The 20,628-nt window shown below is 33.9% G+C and overlaps 1 protein-coding gene across 2 annotated transcripts in view; it reads left to right on the top strand.

The window, feature by feature from the left end:
- The window catches only part of LOC114327314 (hormone receptor 4), a 114,543-nt gene that overhangs the window by 47,430 nt on the left and 46,485 nt on the right, over positions 1–20,628 (top strand). Inside the window, exons 2-5 of one of the 2 annotated variants that reach the window (XM_028275896.2) lie at positions 1,983–2,087; positions 11,295–11,502; positions 14,920–16,127; positions 18,810–19,429. In XM_028275896.2, coding sequence (XP_028131697.1) covers positions 1,983–2,087; positions 11,295–11,502; positions 14,920–16,127; positions 18,810–19,429 — 2,141 coding nt within the window. Of the gene's footprint in view, positions 1–1,982; positions 2,088–11,271; positions 11,503–14,919; positions 16,128–18,809; positions 19,430–20,628 lie in introns of those variants that run through there. The other variant, XM_028275898.2, reaches the window with a different exon arrangement.

The raw sequence follows: 20,628 nt of genomic DNA, 5'->3' as shown, positions 1-20,628 counted from the left end.
AAAAACTTTATGATACAGTAAAATAACGTTGTAAATTTCATTAAGATCGGTTCAATAGATTTTGCAAAATAAATTTTGCAATCCAGCTTTCGTAAAAAAAATTCATTTTTTCAAAATGTTACAGGACTGAAAATAAAGCAGATAGCAAGTTGAATTTTTTTTTGCTTATAGAAGTGTACTGTACCTTTCATTTGCAATTTTTCAAAATTAGAATCGATTAACACCACGGCGTCAGGAATTTTTTTAAATAAACATTAATTATTGGTGCTACGCGCAGGACAGCGGATAGTTTGCTCTGATTGGGCATTCCAATGACCTTTGATAATGATTGATACATTTTAATTTTTATTACATTTCGATATAAATAAATAAATTTGTTTATTGCAAAATAAAAACACATACTCTATCCTTTGAAATAACACTTTTATTAGCAAAAACTTTCTTTGTTCATATATTTTAACTTAAATAATAAAAGTTTATTATTTTTAAACATATGCAATTGTTTAAACAATATTTCACAAACAATAGTAAAATTAGTTTGATTTTTGTGGAATTAAAATATTAAAATATAACAAAATATAGAGTAAGAAAATAATATATTAGATAAAGATTGGAAGAAATTTTGGTGGAAATCAACTTGTGTGAATCGAACACCGCTGTCCTGCGCGTAGCACCAAAAATTATTGTTTATTTTAAAAATTTTCTGACGCCGTGGTAATTAATCGATTTTAATTTTGAAAATTTCAAATAAAAGGTACAGTTCACTTCTATTAGCAAAAAAAATTTCAACTTGTTATCTTCTTTATTTTCAGTCCTGTAACATTTTGAAAAATGAATTTTTTTTGCGAAAGCTGGATTGCAAAATTTATTTTGCAAAATCTATTAAACCGATCTTAATGAAATTTACAGTATTGTTTTACTGTATCATAAAGTGTTTCTGGGTGAAATATGAAGGCCCTAAGTGTAGCATGAATGGTTAAAAAACGTAAAATGCGAATACTTGTTTTTGTATGGTTTTTTCGCAATTATTGCTATTTTGCAACTAGGGTGACTATTTTTTTAAATTTTTAACCAATCCTATATTGTAGGAAATTTAATTACGCAACTTTTATGTCAGTACAACTTTTCTCGAAAATGAATACTTTTAAAGTTATAATCAGAAAACGAAGAAAAAAATCGAATTTTTCCTTCAATTTTTGACATTTTGATTATTTAAACAATGTTCCGGACCTTTTTGAGAGGGAGGATAACTCAAATATTATTATTTGATTTATTTTCAAGCAATTTCTGCAAAAAAATTTGAGTCAGCTCTCAACGTCCATCTCAAAACAGATGCGCCCTGGACTATTAGTTTTGTTTATAAATGTTTTAATTTCCACTACTACAAAATAAATATCAAACTTTTACTGTTTACATAAATGGTGGACATTATGGTGCATCCACCAAACTTTAGAATTTCTTCAAAAGAAATAATTACTTTTATCTTAACCACAAAGTAATAAACAACCAAATATTCCGTAAATAATTCTGAGGACTATGATACAGTTTCATTAATTTATGTAACCTAATTTTAATTTTAAAACGGTCAGCAATTATTTTAAATTGAAAGGTGCCATAAAATCAGTGGAATTTTAATACGATTACAAACGGTAAAGTTGTGGAATGAACAACGAATTAAAATTTGGAACTAATTTATTTAATATGTCCGCCTCCCAATCAAAGCCGTTTTCAGCCCTTTTCAAAAATAATTTATTTTTAAATTTTTCCAAATTTTACTTTAAAAATGATTTCCAGTCTGATGATGCAAACATGGAGGATGAAACTATTTTGAGAACAATTTCCGAAGTGGAAATCGTCAGAATAAACGTATTTTCTATTAAATTTGCGGTTAATTCCTGTGAAATAGAGTAGATAATCTAGTATTTACTAATTAATAGTTAAATGATTTAATTGTTTTAGTAACATTGTGTTTTTGTTTTCAGGAATTATGACCCTAACGCGAACCCCGTGTGAGCTCGACAAAATGAGCCTCTTCCAAGATTTGAAGCTGAAAAGGAGAAAAGTGGATTCACGCTGCAGCAGTGACGGTAAGTTCTTAAAGCACAGCCGAAAGCTTTTACACCATTTTCTGCATCATTTGTGTCGTTTCATGCTTCATTCGCTTGGTATATTACGTTTTCAAAAGTAGAGATTTTGACGTTAGATTGGAGTTTTTGTAAAAGGTTTTCTTATAATTGTGTATAACAAACAATTTTTAATGAATACATATCAACAAGGTCCAGGGATAGTTTGTAATACAGCGATGAGTCCGCTAATAAACGACAAAATAACTCAAAAATTGGAAAACATATTAATTTATGAGATACTACGAGATAATGCTAGTCCTTATACGTGGCTCGTTGATTTCAGTTATAATTATAAGTTATGGCGTTACTATGTTAGCAAAGATAATCAGATGTACAAAATAGTAGATAAACAAATAAAAGACAAAATTAAGCAATCGGAAGAAGAATGGTTAAAAGAATAATACGCAAAATAGCAGAATACCAAAAACGATATGAGAGTTTTATCACACACAAATAAATTAAAGAATTAACTCAGAACAATTGAAAAAGAAAACCCGGAATACTGAAAGATACAAATCGGAAAGTAGTATTGAATACTTTTTTTAGCAAAAAAAAAAATTGACAGAATATATCAACAAATTGTTCAAAGATAATAGAACAGAACAGATGGAAGTAGAAAATGGTGTGGTTTAGAAGATATTAAAAGAGAAAATTAAAATGTCATTAAAAACAGTTAAAATGGCAAAGCAGTAGGTTCAGACTAAATACCATTGGAAAGGAAGGAAGGAAAAAGAAGGAAGTGAAAATAAAAGAAAATACAAATTCCAGGCAACGATGGCTTCCCAACGGAATTAACTAAACATGGTGGAGAGTAGATCGCCAATTTTATGCAAATAATTGTTTTTAAGATTTGGTCTGAGGAGCAAATGCCTGAGGAATGGACCTTAGGCTTAATATTCCCGTTACAAAAAAAAGAGGAACCAACGGAATTTCATTTCGCTACTTTTGGGACACCCTATGCATGTACCATCTGTTTGTAGATTTTAAAACGGCCGGGCCGATGAGAATAGGAAGATGGAGTAGATCAAAGCTGAGGTAGATAGACGGGGTAACACGAGATTCTAATAGCATCGATGTAACCAACTGTAAAATCCAAGAAAGAAACAGAGAATGGCGCCGAAAGCTTAAGAGAGTCGACGCCCTTTAATGTTTGTAGCACCGTGTTTATGATGATATTATACTATTCAACTGCTCAAGAAAACTCTCAACTTAATGAATAATAATCTACTAACTGGCGCGGTCCTCTGATACTCTGATCACATTCAATCAAGGTCCTAAGAGACCGTTCCCATAATGATTTCGGGTAACTATCCCCGAAAGACCCGCATTTTTGATATCCAGATCAGTCTTGAACGATTTTGATCATACAGAAGGCAGAAGAGAGGAAAACCAAAAACATGGATGAAGACAGTGGCAATAAACACCAAGTAACTTAAAGAAGGACAATGGAACAACTAGAAAGATTAAAATTAGGCATTATTGCTCAAATAGGTATACCGGGTGGTGAATTGGAACACGGGCCATAGGAAACTCAATGTAAAATTCTAAATTGTTGAATTGCTGCTTCCCTAATTGTTTTACATCAAAAATCATGAGAAACTATTTGTAGAGGATTAAAATCTGTATTAAAAACAAAAGTTAAAATTGTTCTACGATTTAAACAGAGTCCAAAATTTTGAAAAATAAAATACATTTGCCATACCTGTGCGTAAAAGTTTTGCATTTACAAGTGCGTAAAAGTAAGGCCACACGTTACTATTTCTGACAGTACGCAAACTATTGACTGAATAAAACATCTTTATTGTTACTACTTTCTCCTCAACTGAGAACATCTTTTCGACTTTATTGTTTTTTAAACAATAAAAACTATAAAATAAAAATACTGACAGTTCAAAATATTGTTAATATAATAATTTCATTGTGACCGAAGGCAACCTTATACACATTCTTGCACTGTGTGTGGCCTAAATTTGGCAAATACTTTGATAAAGTTTATTATATTTTACAAAGTTTAAGAATGTGTTTATTCGTAGAACAATTTTAACAATAATTGTTTTTAACAAAGATTTCAATCCTCTACAAATAGTTTATCATGTCTTTTGATGTAGAATAATTAGAGAAGCAGGAATTCAACAGTTTAGAATTTTACATTGAGTTTCCTATGGCCCGTTTTCCAATTCACCACCCTGTATATATGCTATATTTCCAAATTAAACGTCCCAAAACATAAGTTATAAGGAGATTCAGATCAATGACTAGCCTAAAAACAGTTTAACTGTATCTCCAGATCTAAGCTCATGTGCATTTATGTAGTGTTCTTTAAAGAAAGTTTGCACATTGTTTAATTTGTTTTTCTTCCATTCATAAAATCGTTATTTTATAAATTATTTATTTAACTATCTTTAAAAAATCTAAAACAATCCCTGGATGTGCTTATATGTGTATCTTAAATAGCCATTTTATTATTGTTTAAAATATTTAACATTGTCAGTAGTGGTAATGCACTAGGAATAGATAGTGCTTGTCGCAATTAACTGACCTGACCTTACTTCTATGATCACCTTCTATACACGTCACTAGTTAAGAGTAGGAACGTTGCGTCGTCTCGTGTTAGGCCAGTAAATATACCTAACCTGATTAAATTGTGACCAACAGTATATTTTAAGTAAAAAAAAAATGAAATTTTACAAATTATCCTGTCTATTGAGCGTTTCCAATGCAAAATTAGGGTAAAAAGATAACCAAAGGTTCTGGTTCAGAAGAAATAATTGATAGAAGGTAATGCTCGCAAATTATGCACACGAAAAGAATCTGTATGTAGCCAATCATCATCATCATTGTCTCTACAACCCATATTGGATCTTGACCTGTTCTAGGATCAGCTTCCATTCTTTTCTATCCTTAGCCTTGGTTTTCCAATTTCATACTCTTAACACTCGTAAGTCGTTTTCCACCTGGTCTTTAGATCGTGGTATGGGTCTTTGCTCTATCCGGTCTTTGGTTATAAACTTGTTTCGATGGCTCCATCTTGTGTATTCTCTCTAAGTGGCCTAGCCACTGCAGCCTGTTTATTTGATGGACCTACCAGTACTAGGTTCACTATAAAGGCGATAAAGCTCAAAATGACAGCGCCTACGCCATAATCCGTTTCCTGTACGCCTTTATAAATATGTAGCCAATACATTCTATAAAAAAAAAAGAAGAGAAGATGGACATGCAACGTATAAATGGGATAATAAGGAATGGAATAATTTACATGCACTGAAAAATAATAGTATATCGTTAAACACGATAAATAGAGGTAGTTATAACAAAAGGCTAAAATTGCGAATGAGAATTCACTCATGTATAAAAAAATTAAGAACTTAAACTGTGAAAAAATTGAAAATTTTAAGAAGAACGAAGAGAGACAGGCAAAATATGCAGAACAAAGAAGAGAAAACACGGGCGACACTAGAGGAGCTTATATTCCTGAAATATATGTTCCTGAAACAACTCAGAAAGGGATACAAATCACACAATGATCTTTTTAGAAGTACTAAAAGACAAATTATATTTGGAGACAACATGCATACCATTACAGCACTGACGAATAAATCCCCAGGTATTGACAACATACTAGCTGAAATTATCCAAATTGGAGAACATACAAGGGAAACAAACTCATCTATAAAAACTGTAGAGGATATCCTTTCTACTCTGTGTGAGCTATAATAGCCCGATTAAAGAAAAATTTGACCACAAAAAAAATAAATGAAGAATGAAAATTTGGGAATAGGTAGTTGAAATTGTCTATTATTATATAAGAAAAATTTACAATTCTACATCCCCTCCATTTTTCAAAAATAGATACTCCCCCCCCCTCTCGAAGGTGAAAAATATACGTTAAAAATAAGTCCGGAATTGGATAAAATGACTAATTCTAAGCAACTTTTGTTCTATAGAGTTTTTTCCCTGAGTCAATACTTTTCGAGTTATTTTCAAGTGAATATGTTCATTTTTAACACAAAAAACATGTTTTTGGACGGTGTTTCGGAGATAACTCTAAAAGTAAGTATTTCAGCGAAAAAAATATTCTTAGCAAAAATATAGCTCATAAAAAACTGAAAAAACTGGTGTATGCTTGAGGTCTGTAGACCCAGAAGAAGCAGAGTTGTAGCTAATGAAAAGTAGGTTCTTCTTCATAAAATTCCAAATCGAATATTTCAATGTGAAATAACCCAAAAACGGAGCACCGGGAAATTCATTTCAACTTTTTTAAAGTGTTTAAAAAAAGGATTATTTTTGTTTCTTTTTTAAACTTGTAACATTAAAAGTAAGTGAGTTACGCTCAAAATATTGTTGGTCCCTTTTATTTTTTGGTAAAAAAATCGCGAAAATCACCCCCTAATTAGCATCAAAAATAAATTTTATTATTACCACTTCACAAGCTACTTTTTCTATGTATTATTTATATAATCTGTAAGTTTCATCGGTTCAAAGTGCTTATTTTTGAAAAAGCTGTAGTTAAAATGGCCTGAACGAGTAACTAATCACGAGTTTAAGGCAAATTTTGAACAGCCATAGCATAATCAATTTTAGACAAAACAAGAAAACAAAAAAGGAAAATTATTCAGAAAAGCAAAACGTACATTTTATTACTCTTTAAGATTTTTGGTATTACTAATAATTTTTAAGTTAATTCCATGAACAATTCCTTTTTTTTTCAAAATTAAAAAAAAATGTTTTATTTTAAACCCAATTTTTTTCAAAACTGAGCACTTTGAACCAATGAATCTTATAGATAATATAAACAATACATAAGTAAAGTAACTTGTGAAGCGGTTACGATTAATTTTATGTGCGAAGCTAATTAGGGGATGATTTTCGCGATTTTTGTACCAAAAAATAAAAGGGACCAACAATGTTTCGAGCGTAACTCACTTATTTTTAATGATAGAAATTTTTTTAAAAAACAAAATAAACCTTTTTTAAACACTTTAAAAAAGTTGTAATAAATTTTCCTCGAAAAGTGCTCTGTTCTTTGGTTATTTCTCATTGAAATATTATATTTGGTATTTGACGAAGAAGAACCTACTTTTCATTAGCTACAACTCTGCTTATACTGGGTCTGTAGACCTCACGCGTACACCATTTTTTTTCAACTTTTTATAAGCTATATTTTTACTAAGAATATTTTTTTCGCTAGAGTACTTACTTTTTGAGTAATCTGCGAAAAACCGTCCATAAACATGTTTTTTTTTGTTAAAAATGAACATACTCACTCGCAAATAACTCGAAAAGTATTGACTTAGTGAAAAAACTCTATAGAACAAAAGTTGCTTAGAATTAGTCATTTTATCCAATTTCGGACCTATTTTTAACGTATATTTTTCACTCCTGAGAAAATATTTTTCACCCTGTATTTCCCAATTTTTGTAAAATGGAGGGGATGTAGAATTGTAAACTTTTTCTTATATAATAATAGACAATTTCAACTACCAATTCCCAAATTTTCATCCTTCCTTTATTCTTTTCGAGGTTTTCGTAAAATTTTGTGTTCCCTGATCGGGCTATAAGTTGTTTTGCATGGATCATAAATAGGAGATTGGGTCACTTTACAGAGCAAATCAAAGGAGAATACCAGGCCAGATCCAGACCAGGACTGTCTACTATTAAAGATACTAAAGCCTGGAAGCACGATATAGATAACTACCAACTCTTTGTAGATCTATGATAACATAACATAAAATATATATGAGAATTTGGTATACCAAGTAAGTTGGTAAAATTAGTTTAAGCCACCATGAATCACACAGAAGAGCAAGTACGAGTCCAAAACCAATTGTCAGATCCCTTCCGTAAGAGGCAACCGTTTGCCCTAAGGGGCAAAAACGATAGAATAGACGACGCAAAACAGCTCACATACCTGGGCAAACAGATAACTAAGGACGGCAGTGAGGAGGAGTAAATGAGGAGTGAATAGACGAAGCGAGGAGTGATGCTGGAGAGATATTGAGGGTGGATATTTCATTTATATTTTACTTATTTTATACTGAAACCTCTTTTAGAGGAAAAAAAGGCAACAGAAATAAATACATAACATCAACAAAAAACGATTGTTTTACGAACAACTACAAACAGCAATAAACGAAAAGCGTAATACTTATCTAGAACGCCTAGGTATTAAAAACGAAGGACAACCCAAAAATACTCAATTATGATCCGATAGGTAACAGACGTGTAAAAAAGCCTCGAAAATGATGGTCATTATACTCTTGTGAAGGCGAAACAGGTAAAGCATAATCTCCGTAGTAAACAAGAAGAATAAAAAGAGTCATATATTTTTCTTTGCACCAAAAACCTTCCTTGAACACGATGTTATGGTTATTTACAGTATATTTCTGAGCTTTCCTTATACACTTCCATATTTTTATTTAAGAAATATTTTATGATAGTCAACAGACAATATTTGCAAAGTTAAATCCATTTCGAGGACTTTATAAAGATTATGTCTTTCGTTATAAATATGATAACTCTCTCGCAAATAACAAATAACTTGGTCTATTTTGGTAAATCTCTAAATGGAAAATATTAATAGATTATTTTTATGCGAGGTTGTTTCCTGTTTCTTTATTTTTATAAGAATATCCTTAGATAGTGTGGCAACTCAAATAAGAAGATTAGTTTAGAGGAAGAAAGACGATAATTTCGAGAGAAAATAAGGCCATAAAAAAATATTTTAATTCTTCTGTAGACAACTTGCGACAGAACTACTATAGAAAGAGAGAAAGAGAGAGAGAGACAGAGAGAGAAAGAGAGAGATAGGAAGAGAGAGAGAGAAATCAATGGAATATACCATTTCAATCTTCCAATATCGAGCCAACACAAGACGATTTTTGTACACATTTATACTAGAGAAAATAATTATTGTTTTCTTCGTCCCTGCATGTTCTCCCTCTTCATCTTTTTATTGAGAAACCGGATCTCGCCGTCTTTACCACTCTATTTGTTGTCATTCCATTAATATGGTAGTTCCATTCTACTCTTCTCTTTCTTACCCAGTTCGTGATGTTCCCACTTTTCTTATCCGTCATATACCTGTACTTCTAGCTCTGTCCTATAATGTTTTATATCCATGATTAGGTTGAACAGTACAGATAGATATCTATGTATCCATCTTCGAGCCTTAATATATCCATCTTTGGACATAGACCTCTCCTTCTCTTTTCCACTGGCGCTGTGGTCATCCATGGATCCGGCATGCTTTTCGAGGTCATCGCTCAACCTCATCTAAGGTCTTCCTCTTCATTTCTTATGTTCCCATGGTCCCAGTAGATTATTTGCTTATTCCATCTCTCATCTGCTTGTCGGATGGTGTGACCTGCAAATTTCCATTTGAGTTTTGCCACCTGATTCTTAACGTCTTTCACTTTGGTTACTCCTCTGACCCAGTCGTTTCTTTTGCGATCTTTAAGTTCTATATACAGCATATGTCTCTTCATCGATCTTTGCGCTTTTGCCACTTTATGAAACAGATTATTTGCCACTTGAACAATACAGAGCTCAGAGAATTTCTTTGTCATCCCATTAGCTACACCTAATTGAGTTGGTTAGTTGTTCTTTTACTTTTATTGTATTTTTCTGGTATATATTTTCGATTCTTTTCATTAATCCTGGAGGCATCTATCTTGCGTACAATAAGTGTCAAATAAGAAGTCAAATGCCTTCTTCAAGTCCGCGAAATATAAGTACGTCAGTATTTTTAAATTAATGTGAATGTAAATAAAATAAAGACAATGATAGCTAATAAAAAAGACCCAAACAATAAGGAGATGGAGATAATTTAATGGAACAATATTAGAAAAAATAACAGTGTACGAATATCTGAGCAGCAATGTACCTAATAGTGAGAAAATAAGTGTACACGATTATATAGTTCATCCGCTATAACTTTTCCCATGCGGTACGATTCATTTTCAATTAAATTAAGTCAAAACATAAATTTAAACGAACGTCGATGTGTATATACATTTTGTATACTGTATACTACATGCTACATATATCGGCGTACGTTTCACTTTCTGTTTTGACTTAATTTGATTGAAAATGAATCGTACCGCATAGGAAAAGTTATATCGGACGGACTATACTACACAATTAATACAATAATACTAGGATATAAAGATGTTAAAGTGGAAATCAAGGGAAAAGTTCACAATACGCTAACAGTACCAATAAAAACATACGCAAGCGAGAACTAGAAACTTCGGGAAAACCATAAATCAAAAATTAACTCAATCGAAATGAAACATTTGAGAAAAATGTGCGTAAAACCAAAATGAGGCAAGATGAGAAATAAAGATATCAGACCAATCACAAAGAAGAAACCTATTACCTACTGAGTATTACTGAGTGCATTAAACAGAAGCAATTGATTCGGATATATTAATAGAACGAAAACAGGAAGAATTACAAGGCAGATATTAGAATTGAGAGGTAGAAGGAAAAGGGAATACCAAGAAGGAAATAGAAATATCAGATCCAAAAAATACAAAGAAATAAAGAAGGAAGTGTTTAAGACAGTGGCCAAAAGTAGGAACGCATGAAAAAATCGGTTAAGGAAGAACCGAAATTCCAATCCGACGCCTGATAGGGCAAAAGGATATGAGAAGAAGAAGAAGATATTTTATTCACACCTATCCAATTTCGTAAATATCTATAGCACCCTCCCTATTTGCTACTGGTACCTACTGAAGTTGTTCAGGAACTTATCTAGACACTATGTTTTACATGCAGTACATGAGAGCTCGATCAGCCTCAGACTGATTACTAGACTAAAAACAATAAATTTATAATAGTTAAAAAATAGTTAGTTTAATATTTAATTGTGTAATTTATTAATAGTGCAAATAAATTACCACTATGTGACTAAATATTTCATAACCAAAGCTAAAGAAAAGACAGGAAAAAATACGTTTGTTTGCTTGCAATCATCTTCATATACATAACCCGCATACCCCCATATCCTTATTTGACCACCATCCTTATACGTTTCTACATTTTTTATCACGTTCACTATCAGCACTCAACTATCCATCACCTCTCCACATTGCTTTGTTACAACAACCTAGAGTAGGCAGCCATCAGCAAACTTTGCTTCTAGGCAATGTCTCTGTCCGCTTCTAGGCGAATCTGTCGCCGATACGAGTACTTCGTCTCCTGATCTTCTGAGCCCATCGTCGCCGAAGATGACCGACGCAGTACTCAACCCGCCGAGTCCAGATTCTACGCCGATTCAACTCCATCCGCCCGAGCCCACGCTGGAGAAGACGCCCAACAGACTGGAGGAGTCGGGAGTGTTCGATGGAGGTGGTGGAACCGCTAGCGTCATCAGGTCAGTTTCATTTTTAAATACTGTCATAGATATTGGTATAGTATAAGTAAGAAATATAGTAGAAACACTTCCAGGATCTTTTTGTTTACACTACACCTACCGGTTAAAAAAAAAGAAACCTGTTTTTGTTCACACAAAGTGAATCAATCGTCTGTGGCATTTTAAGATTTAGTTGGGAAGCAGTGCTTAACTAGAGTATAGGTTTTAATGTCAACAAATTTAAACTTTATACTTAGATTCAAAGATTTGAACTGTATTTTAGATTTAACTTAGTTTGTATAAAAAGTTTTTTTACAATTACAAAGAATTACAAAGGCTATTCTAACTCAGTTATCAATGCAAACATGCGGTAAGAGGGAGGGTCCCTGTATGTAAAATATGCCCTGTTTTAATGGTATATACCTATAGTCCTGTCGCCAGGGGGGTACAACGGCCTCCTTAATTCAGATGGACTTACCCAAGTTTTTTATGTATTTTGACCCGTAGAACACGATTTTTTTGGTTAACAGTTGATCCCAATGTCGATAGGTTTGTTATAAACAAAGAACTTGAGGAATTACATAACAGCGATTTTTCGCAAAACAAAACATTTTTTGTATTTTTTGGGTGATTCTCAGCAAAAAATGGTTTTACAAGTTTTTTTGTAGGATGCATAGTTTTAGAGATAAACGCGGTTGAACTTTCAAAAAATCGAAAAAGTGCAATTTTTTAACCCGAATAACTTTTTAATAAAAAATAAAATAGCAATTCTGCTTACTGCATTTAAAAGTTCAAGTCAAATTCTATCGGTCTTAATTATTTGCATTGCTAAAAATTAAGTTTTTATTTGTTAAACAAAGCCATGAACACATAGTGTTTTCCGTGAAAATGCATGCATTTTAATGTACGTAATCTACGTAGAAATTGTCTGTATGCGCCTACTTGTTCGATTTCAAATGGGAAATGCATTGAAAACATCATTCAATCACTATGTGTTTATAGCTTTGTTTAACAATAAAAAAATTAATTTTTAGCAATGAAAGTAATCAAAACCGATAGAATTTGACTTGAACTTTCAAATACGGTAAGCAGAATTGCTATTTTATTTTTCAATTAAAAGTTATTCGGGTTCAAAAATTGCATTTTTTCGATTTTTTGAAAGTTCAACCGCGTTTATGTCGAAAACTATGCATCCTACGAAAAAACTTGTAAAAAGACTTTTTGCTTAGAATGACCCAAAAAGTACAAAACAATGTTTTGTTTTACGAAAAATCTCTGTTATGTGATTCCTCAAGTTCTTTGTTTATAACAATCTTATCGATATCCGGATCGACTGTTACCCAAAAAATTCGTGTTCTACGGGTCAAAATACATAAAAAAAAAACTTGGGTAAGCCCATCTGAATTAAGGAGGTCGTTGTACCCCCACTGGCGACAGGACTACTAAGTAAAACATTAAATTTTTAATTATTAAATTAAAAAAATTTTTAATTACATATTGAATTTGACAAATAAAAGGGCGACATCAAACACAGTTGTTATTTATGAAATCTTGCTTAAGTACTTTTGCTCAGAGTATCATCTGGAACATTTCGTCAAAAAAAGGAAGCTGTCCAGGACATCCCGGAATGTCGTAGACATTTACTTAAAAATAATACAAATAACGCACTAGACAAAGGGCCAACCGGCTTTGCTTGGAGGTAAAATGATTTGTGTTAATCTGTTTGTCCTTTGTCCAGTATGTGTTCTTTGTATTATTTTTAAGTAAATGTCTGCGGCATTCCGGGAGGTACTGGATAGCTTCCTTTTTTGGCCCTGATGATGTTCTGATAGCGAATGTACTTAACGAATCTAACAATACTAATTTACAACAGATTTTTATTTTATAGTATTTTTATTTACTTGTTATGTTAGAAATATTGTTTCTAACAATTATTAAAGCTAATTGGTTCTCAGCAAAGTCATAAATTCCACAAAAAGAAGACGAAAAAGAGGAAAAAAAAGTAAACTTACGTATTACTACTCCCTTCCTCGAGGCACTTACGAGGGTAAAGTTATGTTGCAAAATGTTTCATCAAGTTATCACGAAAATGGATAAAGATTTTTTTTAATGGCGCTACTGCTCCCGGATTATGCAAGACATAATAAATAATTGTGTATAAATGAGTGTATAATGTGTATAAATAACATTTAATATTAATTAAAAATATGTATTTTTTACTTAGGTGTATTCCGTTAAATCAGGTCATATCGTATGTAAAATCAGCCGCTGCCCTATAGCTTAAAGCCGAACTACCAAAACCTACAAACCAGATGTTCCACTATATTTCTTACTTACACTATAAATTACAATCGAAGCATGATTATCAAGTTTTTAGACTTGATTTATATACAAAGTTGATGTAGATTTGATATACATACATATATCCAAACAATATCATACTGTAAAAACTAAAATTAATGATTTTTAAACTCTCCACCGAAAATTGCAGTTGAAAATATGATAGTTATTGTCGTTTTAAGATAATTTTGAGTATTTTTATTTAATTTACATCCAAATGACTATTAGTAGGGGAGCGAAGTATGCTAAATGTGCAGTCACTCGAGCGCTTTGGGGACCTATTGGGTTGTGAAGAGTAGGTCCTAAAAACAAAAAAAGTTAAGTAAAGTTTTCCATTTTAGTGGGCGCTTGTCATTTTTTAATTTAATTTTCCATTTCCAACAATCGTTTTTTCCGATTATAGCGCCATCTATCCATAATTTGAAAAAATGTTTCAAATAAAAGTTGCTTATTCTTACGTAAACAATCCAAATCTGGAATAAAAATTTGGGGCTACTATTTAAGATTTTAAAGTAACCCCCACCCCACCTCTGTGGGGGTCGTGTTTAGTACCATTCAATAGATTTTTCAAAAATATTGATTAAGTGTATTTTGCAGTTTTTCGATCTAATGTTTATTTTGCGAAATATCGCGGGATTTGTATTTAAAATTTTAAATTTACCCCCCACCCCTCTTCGTGGGGGGTCATGTTTGATATCATTCGATAGATTTTTGAAAAATATTGAACACTTATTTTTTAGTTTTTCGATCTAACGTTCATTTCGCGAATTATTAGCTTTTTTTTTGTGAAACTTTTTAACTCGCCGATTTCCTTACGCCCCGCTCAAATCGTCAGATTTTTGAAATATACACTGTTTTGCATGTCCTTAACTTACCTTATCTTAATCTGACAATTTCGAGTATTTTTAAGGATAGATTTTTTTTTCGGACCCCCCTTAACGAACTCCCCTGTGTTAAGAGCTAATATATGGTAGAGGCACATCTGCAGGGTACCAGGTTTCTCCCATATGTTAATCTGACGCGCTCGAGTAACTGCAAAAATCTCCGCTTGGGCTCCCCTACCATATTGTTCAGCACTCTACAAGTGTTTTGTTCTAGGTCTATTCCAGTAATAAGATCCCACAGCCCGCCCGTTCGACCTCAGCCGCCTTTCAGCCCCTCGCAACCCCCTCGACCGCACAGTTCACCAGGACGACCAGCCAATCTCAGTCCTCGAGCAAGCCCTGTAATAAGGCACACGCCACTTCTGCTACAACCATCGGTCAGCCCCAGACCACTCACAATATTAACTCAAGAACCCACCTCATCAATACCAGTTATATCACCATCAAATATACCCATATCATCACCATCCATACAGTCTAGAGGAGTGATCATCAATCAACAAGCTCCTAACATTAATCAAAATCCACAACTGTGGCTGAAACATTCTAGAATAAACGGAGTTAAGCCTGAATTAATAGGAGGCAATTTTGCGGTCAAACCTGAATTATTAGGAACCAATTTTGGAGTTAAGCCTGAGTTAATAGGGGGAAATTTTGGAGTGAAACCTGAATTAATAGGAGGCAACTTTCCTGGATCTCCGGTGGACCTTAAACCTCCCGGGAGTCCGATGGGTCGAGCTGGTACCACTATGCCAGTACGGCAGACTCCTACTGTGATTATGGGGGAGGCTGGAGGTGTTAGAACGATGATTTGGTCTCAACCCACCTTATCTACTTCGCCTATAGGTGATCCCCAGATTCATCCTACGACCTCAAACTGGCCGCAAGTTAGTAATACTGATGAAAGTGCAGCTCAGCTTCTTCTTAATTTAGGTCAGGACCGACTGAGACCCGTTAGTCGAAACTTAGTACCATCACCTTCACCCACATCTCAATTTACCACGTCTCCGCTTAACATGGAACGGCTTTGGGCGGGTGACATACGACAGTTACCAGTAAGCCAGCAAACACAAGCGCTTAATCTCACGTCGCCTCCCCCAGGTGTGCCTTTAATCTATGGACAAGGCGATCTTAAACCAACTCTAGGCTTAGTTGAACCGATACCAGGTGAACTGCACCACGAGCAGCAAGAAGAAGAAGAGCAGCCGATGATTTGTATGATTTGTGAGGATAAAGCTACAGGGTTACATTATGGAATTATTACTTGTGAGGGCTGTAAGGGATTTTTTAAGAGAACTGTACAAAATAGGAGGGTGTATACATGCGTGGCGGATGGGAACTGTGAAATTACCAAGACGCAGAGGAATAGGTGTCAGTACTGCAGGTTTAAGAAGTGTATAGAACAGGGAATGGTGTTACAAGGTAAGTTAAAATTGGTTTCTTAAGCTATATTATAAATTTCATTCGTGGTAATTTAATATTACTGTACATATTTACATTTTGAGTTAGAACTTTAGACACTATTTGAGAATCGTAACTGATTTTTTTTTACATGGTAAAGAACCAGTGAACACCTTCTGTAAGTCTTTTACCTCTCTCTATCTTTCTGGAAGACTGGAATAACTGTAGAGACGATGTCTCCCTGCCCTACTCCTCGATGTATACAGGATTTATTTGTTTGGTGTTCAGATAGTCTTATCGTATCCATGGCATTTTGGTAGATATATTTGATTATTTTAGTATATCGATGGTCTATTCAGCATTTTATTAATGCTTTTAACATTTTCTGCGCTCTTATGAGATCGAATGCTTTCTCGTAATACACAAATATACATGCCATTGGTTTTGGTTGTATTCTGCAGACTTCTATATCAGATTCTTTATCACCAGTAACTGGTCGTTAGTACTGTATCCTTATCTAAATACAGCGTGTTCTCTAGGCTGATAGAAGTCTAAGTTAGGCCCCAATCTTTTCATTTTATTGTTTTCAGCTCTTCCTCCAGTTCTATCATCTTCTGGTCCGATATAAGGGTTGTAACATTGTATGAAGGGATATGTATTTGTCGCTCTTCGTGGGAACCTGATTTTTCCGAGAATTCTTGGCACTCTCTACTCCAACCGCTACCTTGGTTGGGGGTGTTGGAGCCCCTGGAGACTGAGGTTCATTCAGAAATTTCATCTTTCATGGAAAAGTAACTTTTGGAGTTTTAAGCGATAAAAGTGCAGGTGTGCTATTTCTCAAGTAGATCTATCCCCTGCCGAGTAAAGTATCTACCCGTTACTTTAACCAACCAAACAATACTAATATTTTTATAAATCATTTGGTTCACCTTGGCCCAATTCTTAAACTACTTCTTCTAAAGGTACCATCACATTGAACCATCTTATTATATTTATAGCAGCTCGAAATAGATCAGTTGACGTTAGATCAATTCCTAAGATTGGCCAGCCAGGATATACGTCTAAGTCCAGGACCTCTCTTGCCCTCAATCTTGCCTTGTAGATTCAATCGTATAAGCCGGTATTTATTATTACGCATAATTTGGCCGAAATAAACCAATTTTTTGTTGTTTACGGTGTTAATAATTTCTTTGTCTTTTCTTAGCCTCGAAAGAATAGTTATGTTAGTTGTGTACCACGTTCCGGCAAGTCGGTACGTCAGTAGCACCACATTTCAAATGCCTCTAATCGTTTTATGTTATTTTCTGTAAGACTCCAGCTTTCTAGTCCGTAGAGGAGGACTCTAAAGACATACCATCTAAGAATTCTTATTCTTAAAGATAAGTTGTAGATAGTCTTCCTAAGACTGTTAAAATAGGTTTTGGCTTTTTTACTACAAGTTTTTATCTCATAGCTATGACCACAAGTATCCTTAATATTGCAGCCCAAATACGTCTTTTATACAAATTTTCTGTCTTGTCAAATTTCCAGGAGATATTAAAATTAAATGGTTTCTTACATTTTAACAAAAACCCTATATTCTAAAACTAAACAAATTGTTTATCGTCGTTGCTTTCCAGTAAACCATTTAGAAACGTTCTATTGTCTATTTTAAAGCGCCACATTAACTTTCTAAAACCGACCGTAATTTAGTTCATTGTTTGAATTGCATAAATAAAGGTATGCGGCAAAATAAACAGTACTGAAATTCGTATGCTTCAAATTTTTATATGTCAGGTGCCGAAACGTACTGAGTGGTTTCCGAACATCGTTATAACGTATGTGAATGTCGTGATAATGTTAGGTGCTTCAGAATGGTTCCCAGTTTTGCAGAAAAAATTTTTATGGAGGAGTAATATTTTTGGTCATACTGAAAATGTCACAAAAACGGTCCAAGCTTAAAATCAACAATGGTTTCAGCAGGACGGGACAACCTGTCACACTGCCAGGGAGTCTCTTCGAATACTGCGTGACCATTTTGGGAGTTATCAATCACCAGAACTAACGCTACCAGATGCGTACATATGGGGAATTCTGAAGGAGTCAGACAGATCCACCGTCTGCCATTTCGGAAGTGCAGACTAGAATGAAAGATTTCTCGTGTCAGAGGCAGTGGCAGATCTAGAAATTTGCCTTGGGAGGGAAAATTTTCCTTAGGAGGAACTTCCAATGAAAAACCAACCAAAAGACACAAAAAAGATAAAAACTCAGATTACATAAATAATAACTTATAGGCATTAAGTTCCCTTAATTTTCCTAACTAGCCTGTTTATTGGGTTGAATTGGTTTTTCTGTAGTTTCGGTTTCATGTCAGCTAATATATTTTTATATTTGAACAATTTTTTTTCTTTAATTTCGGACCTTGTGAGCGGGGAAATTTCCTCATTTTCTTTCCCCGTAGATCCGCCACTGGCCAAAGTGCATCTTTAACATCTGTTTTATCGGGAACGTGCGTCGTCGTGAATAATGTTTGCCAGGGTATATCATGTGTACTAGATATATAAGTAATCATAAACATTTAAATATTCATTCACTACTGTTTATTTTGCATCATACTGTAGCATATTTTCTGAAACTACACAACAATTTATTATTTTCCACGATTGTTGTAATTATTTCGTTATAAGTAGCTAGAAATTGTTCATAAATATTGATTTTTCTTAGCCGTAAGGGAGGATAGAATGCCAGGAGGACGCAACAGTGGTGCCGTATACAATCTCTACAAAGTGAAGTACAAAAAACACAAGAAACCTTCAGCGAAACAGCAGACCAAGCCTCTGGACAAGAACCTAATCGGCCAGCAATTCAAGACCGAGCCGCCTCCAAGTATTCCCTCCAACCTAGTCAACGGTACGATCCTCAAGACAGCTTTAACCAACCCCAGTGAAGTGATCCGCCTAAGGCAGCGTCTGGACAGTGCGGTTTCTTCATCGCGAGATCGAAATTTTTCCGTCGAATACTCGTTATCGATGATAAAAACTCTTATAGACTGTGATGAATTCCAAGATATCGCGACGTTGCAGAACCTCGATGAACTCCTCGACCACAATACGGATTTGAGTGAAAAGCTGTGTAATATCGGTGATTCGATCGTGTATAAATTGGTGCAATGGACGAAGAGACTGCCGTTTTACTTGGAATTGCCGGTGGAAGTGCATACGAGACTTTTGACGCATAAGTGGCACGAACTGTTAGTGTTGACCACGTCGGCGTATCAAGCGATTCATAAAGCGGCAACTGAGCAGATGACCACCACGGTAATAGAGACGGATTTCACGCAAGAGGTGAGTACTTTTTAGTTTATTCATTATGTCTAAAAAAATAAAGCTAAAAGGAACTACAACGTTAACACCAAATTTTTGCTACATGTTGCACAGTGGTCCACAAAATGAACCACTTACTAATCTATTTTTATCAGGTTACAACTACGCAAGAGGTTTTGTATTTCTTATCCCCTCTGTTAGTCCTGTCGCCAGGGGGGGTACAACGGCCTCGTTAATTCAGATGGACTTACTCAAGTTTTTTTTATGTATTTTGACCCGTAGAACACGAATTTTTTGGGTAACAGTTGATCCGGATGTCGATAAGATTGTTATAGACCAAGAACTTGAGGAATCAAATAACAGCGATTTTTGGCAAAACAAAACAATATTTTGTATTTTTTGGGCCATTTTAAGTAAAAAATATTTCTACAAGTTTTTTCGTAGGATGCACAGTTTTCGAGATAAACGCGGTTGAACTTTAAAAAAATCGAAAAATTGCAATTTTTGAACCCGAATAACTTTTGATTAAAAAATAAAATAGCAAGTCTGCTTACCGCATTTGAAAGTTTAAGTCAAATTATATCGGTTTTGATTATTTGCATTGGTAAAAATTTATTTTTTTATTGTTTAACAAAGCTATAAACACGTACGGTTTCCCGTGCTTTTACATGCGTTTTAACGCATGTAACGTAGAAATAGTCTTGATTGCACTAGTACCTATTCTACATATTCGTTCGATTTTAAATGAGAAATCATAGAAACATCACTCACGCACTAGTTGTTTGTAGCTTTGTTTAACAATAACACAATAAATTTTTAGCAATGCAAATAATCAAAACCGACATAATATGACTTGAACTTTCAAAGGCGCTAAGCAGAATTGCTATTTTATTTTTTAATCAAAAGTTATTCGGGTTTAAAAATTGCAGTTTTTCGATTTTTTGAAAGTTCAACCGCGTTTATCTCGAAAACTGTGCATCCTACTAAAAAACTTGTAGAAATATTTTTTGCTTAAAATGACCCAAAAAATACAAAATATTGTTTTGTTTTGCCAAAAATCGCTGTTATTTGATTCCTCAAGTTCTTGGTCTATAACAATCTTATCGACATCCGGATCAACTGTTACCCAAAAAATTCGTGTTCTACGGGTCAAAATACATAAAAAAAAACTTGGTTAAGTCCATCTGAATTAACGAGGCCGTTGTACCCCCCCTGGCGAC

Source organism: Diabrotica virgifera, chromosome 2 (assembly GCF_917563875.1).
Source record: "Diabrotica virgifera virgifera chromosome 2, PGI_DIABVI_V3a".
NCBI classification, from domain to species: Eukaryota; Metazoa; Arthropoda; class Insecta; order Coleoptera; family Chrysomelidae; genus Diabrotica; species Diabrotica virgifera.
Note: the sequence above shows the minus strand (reverse complement) of the source record. Positions and strands in the feature narration are given on the sequence as shown.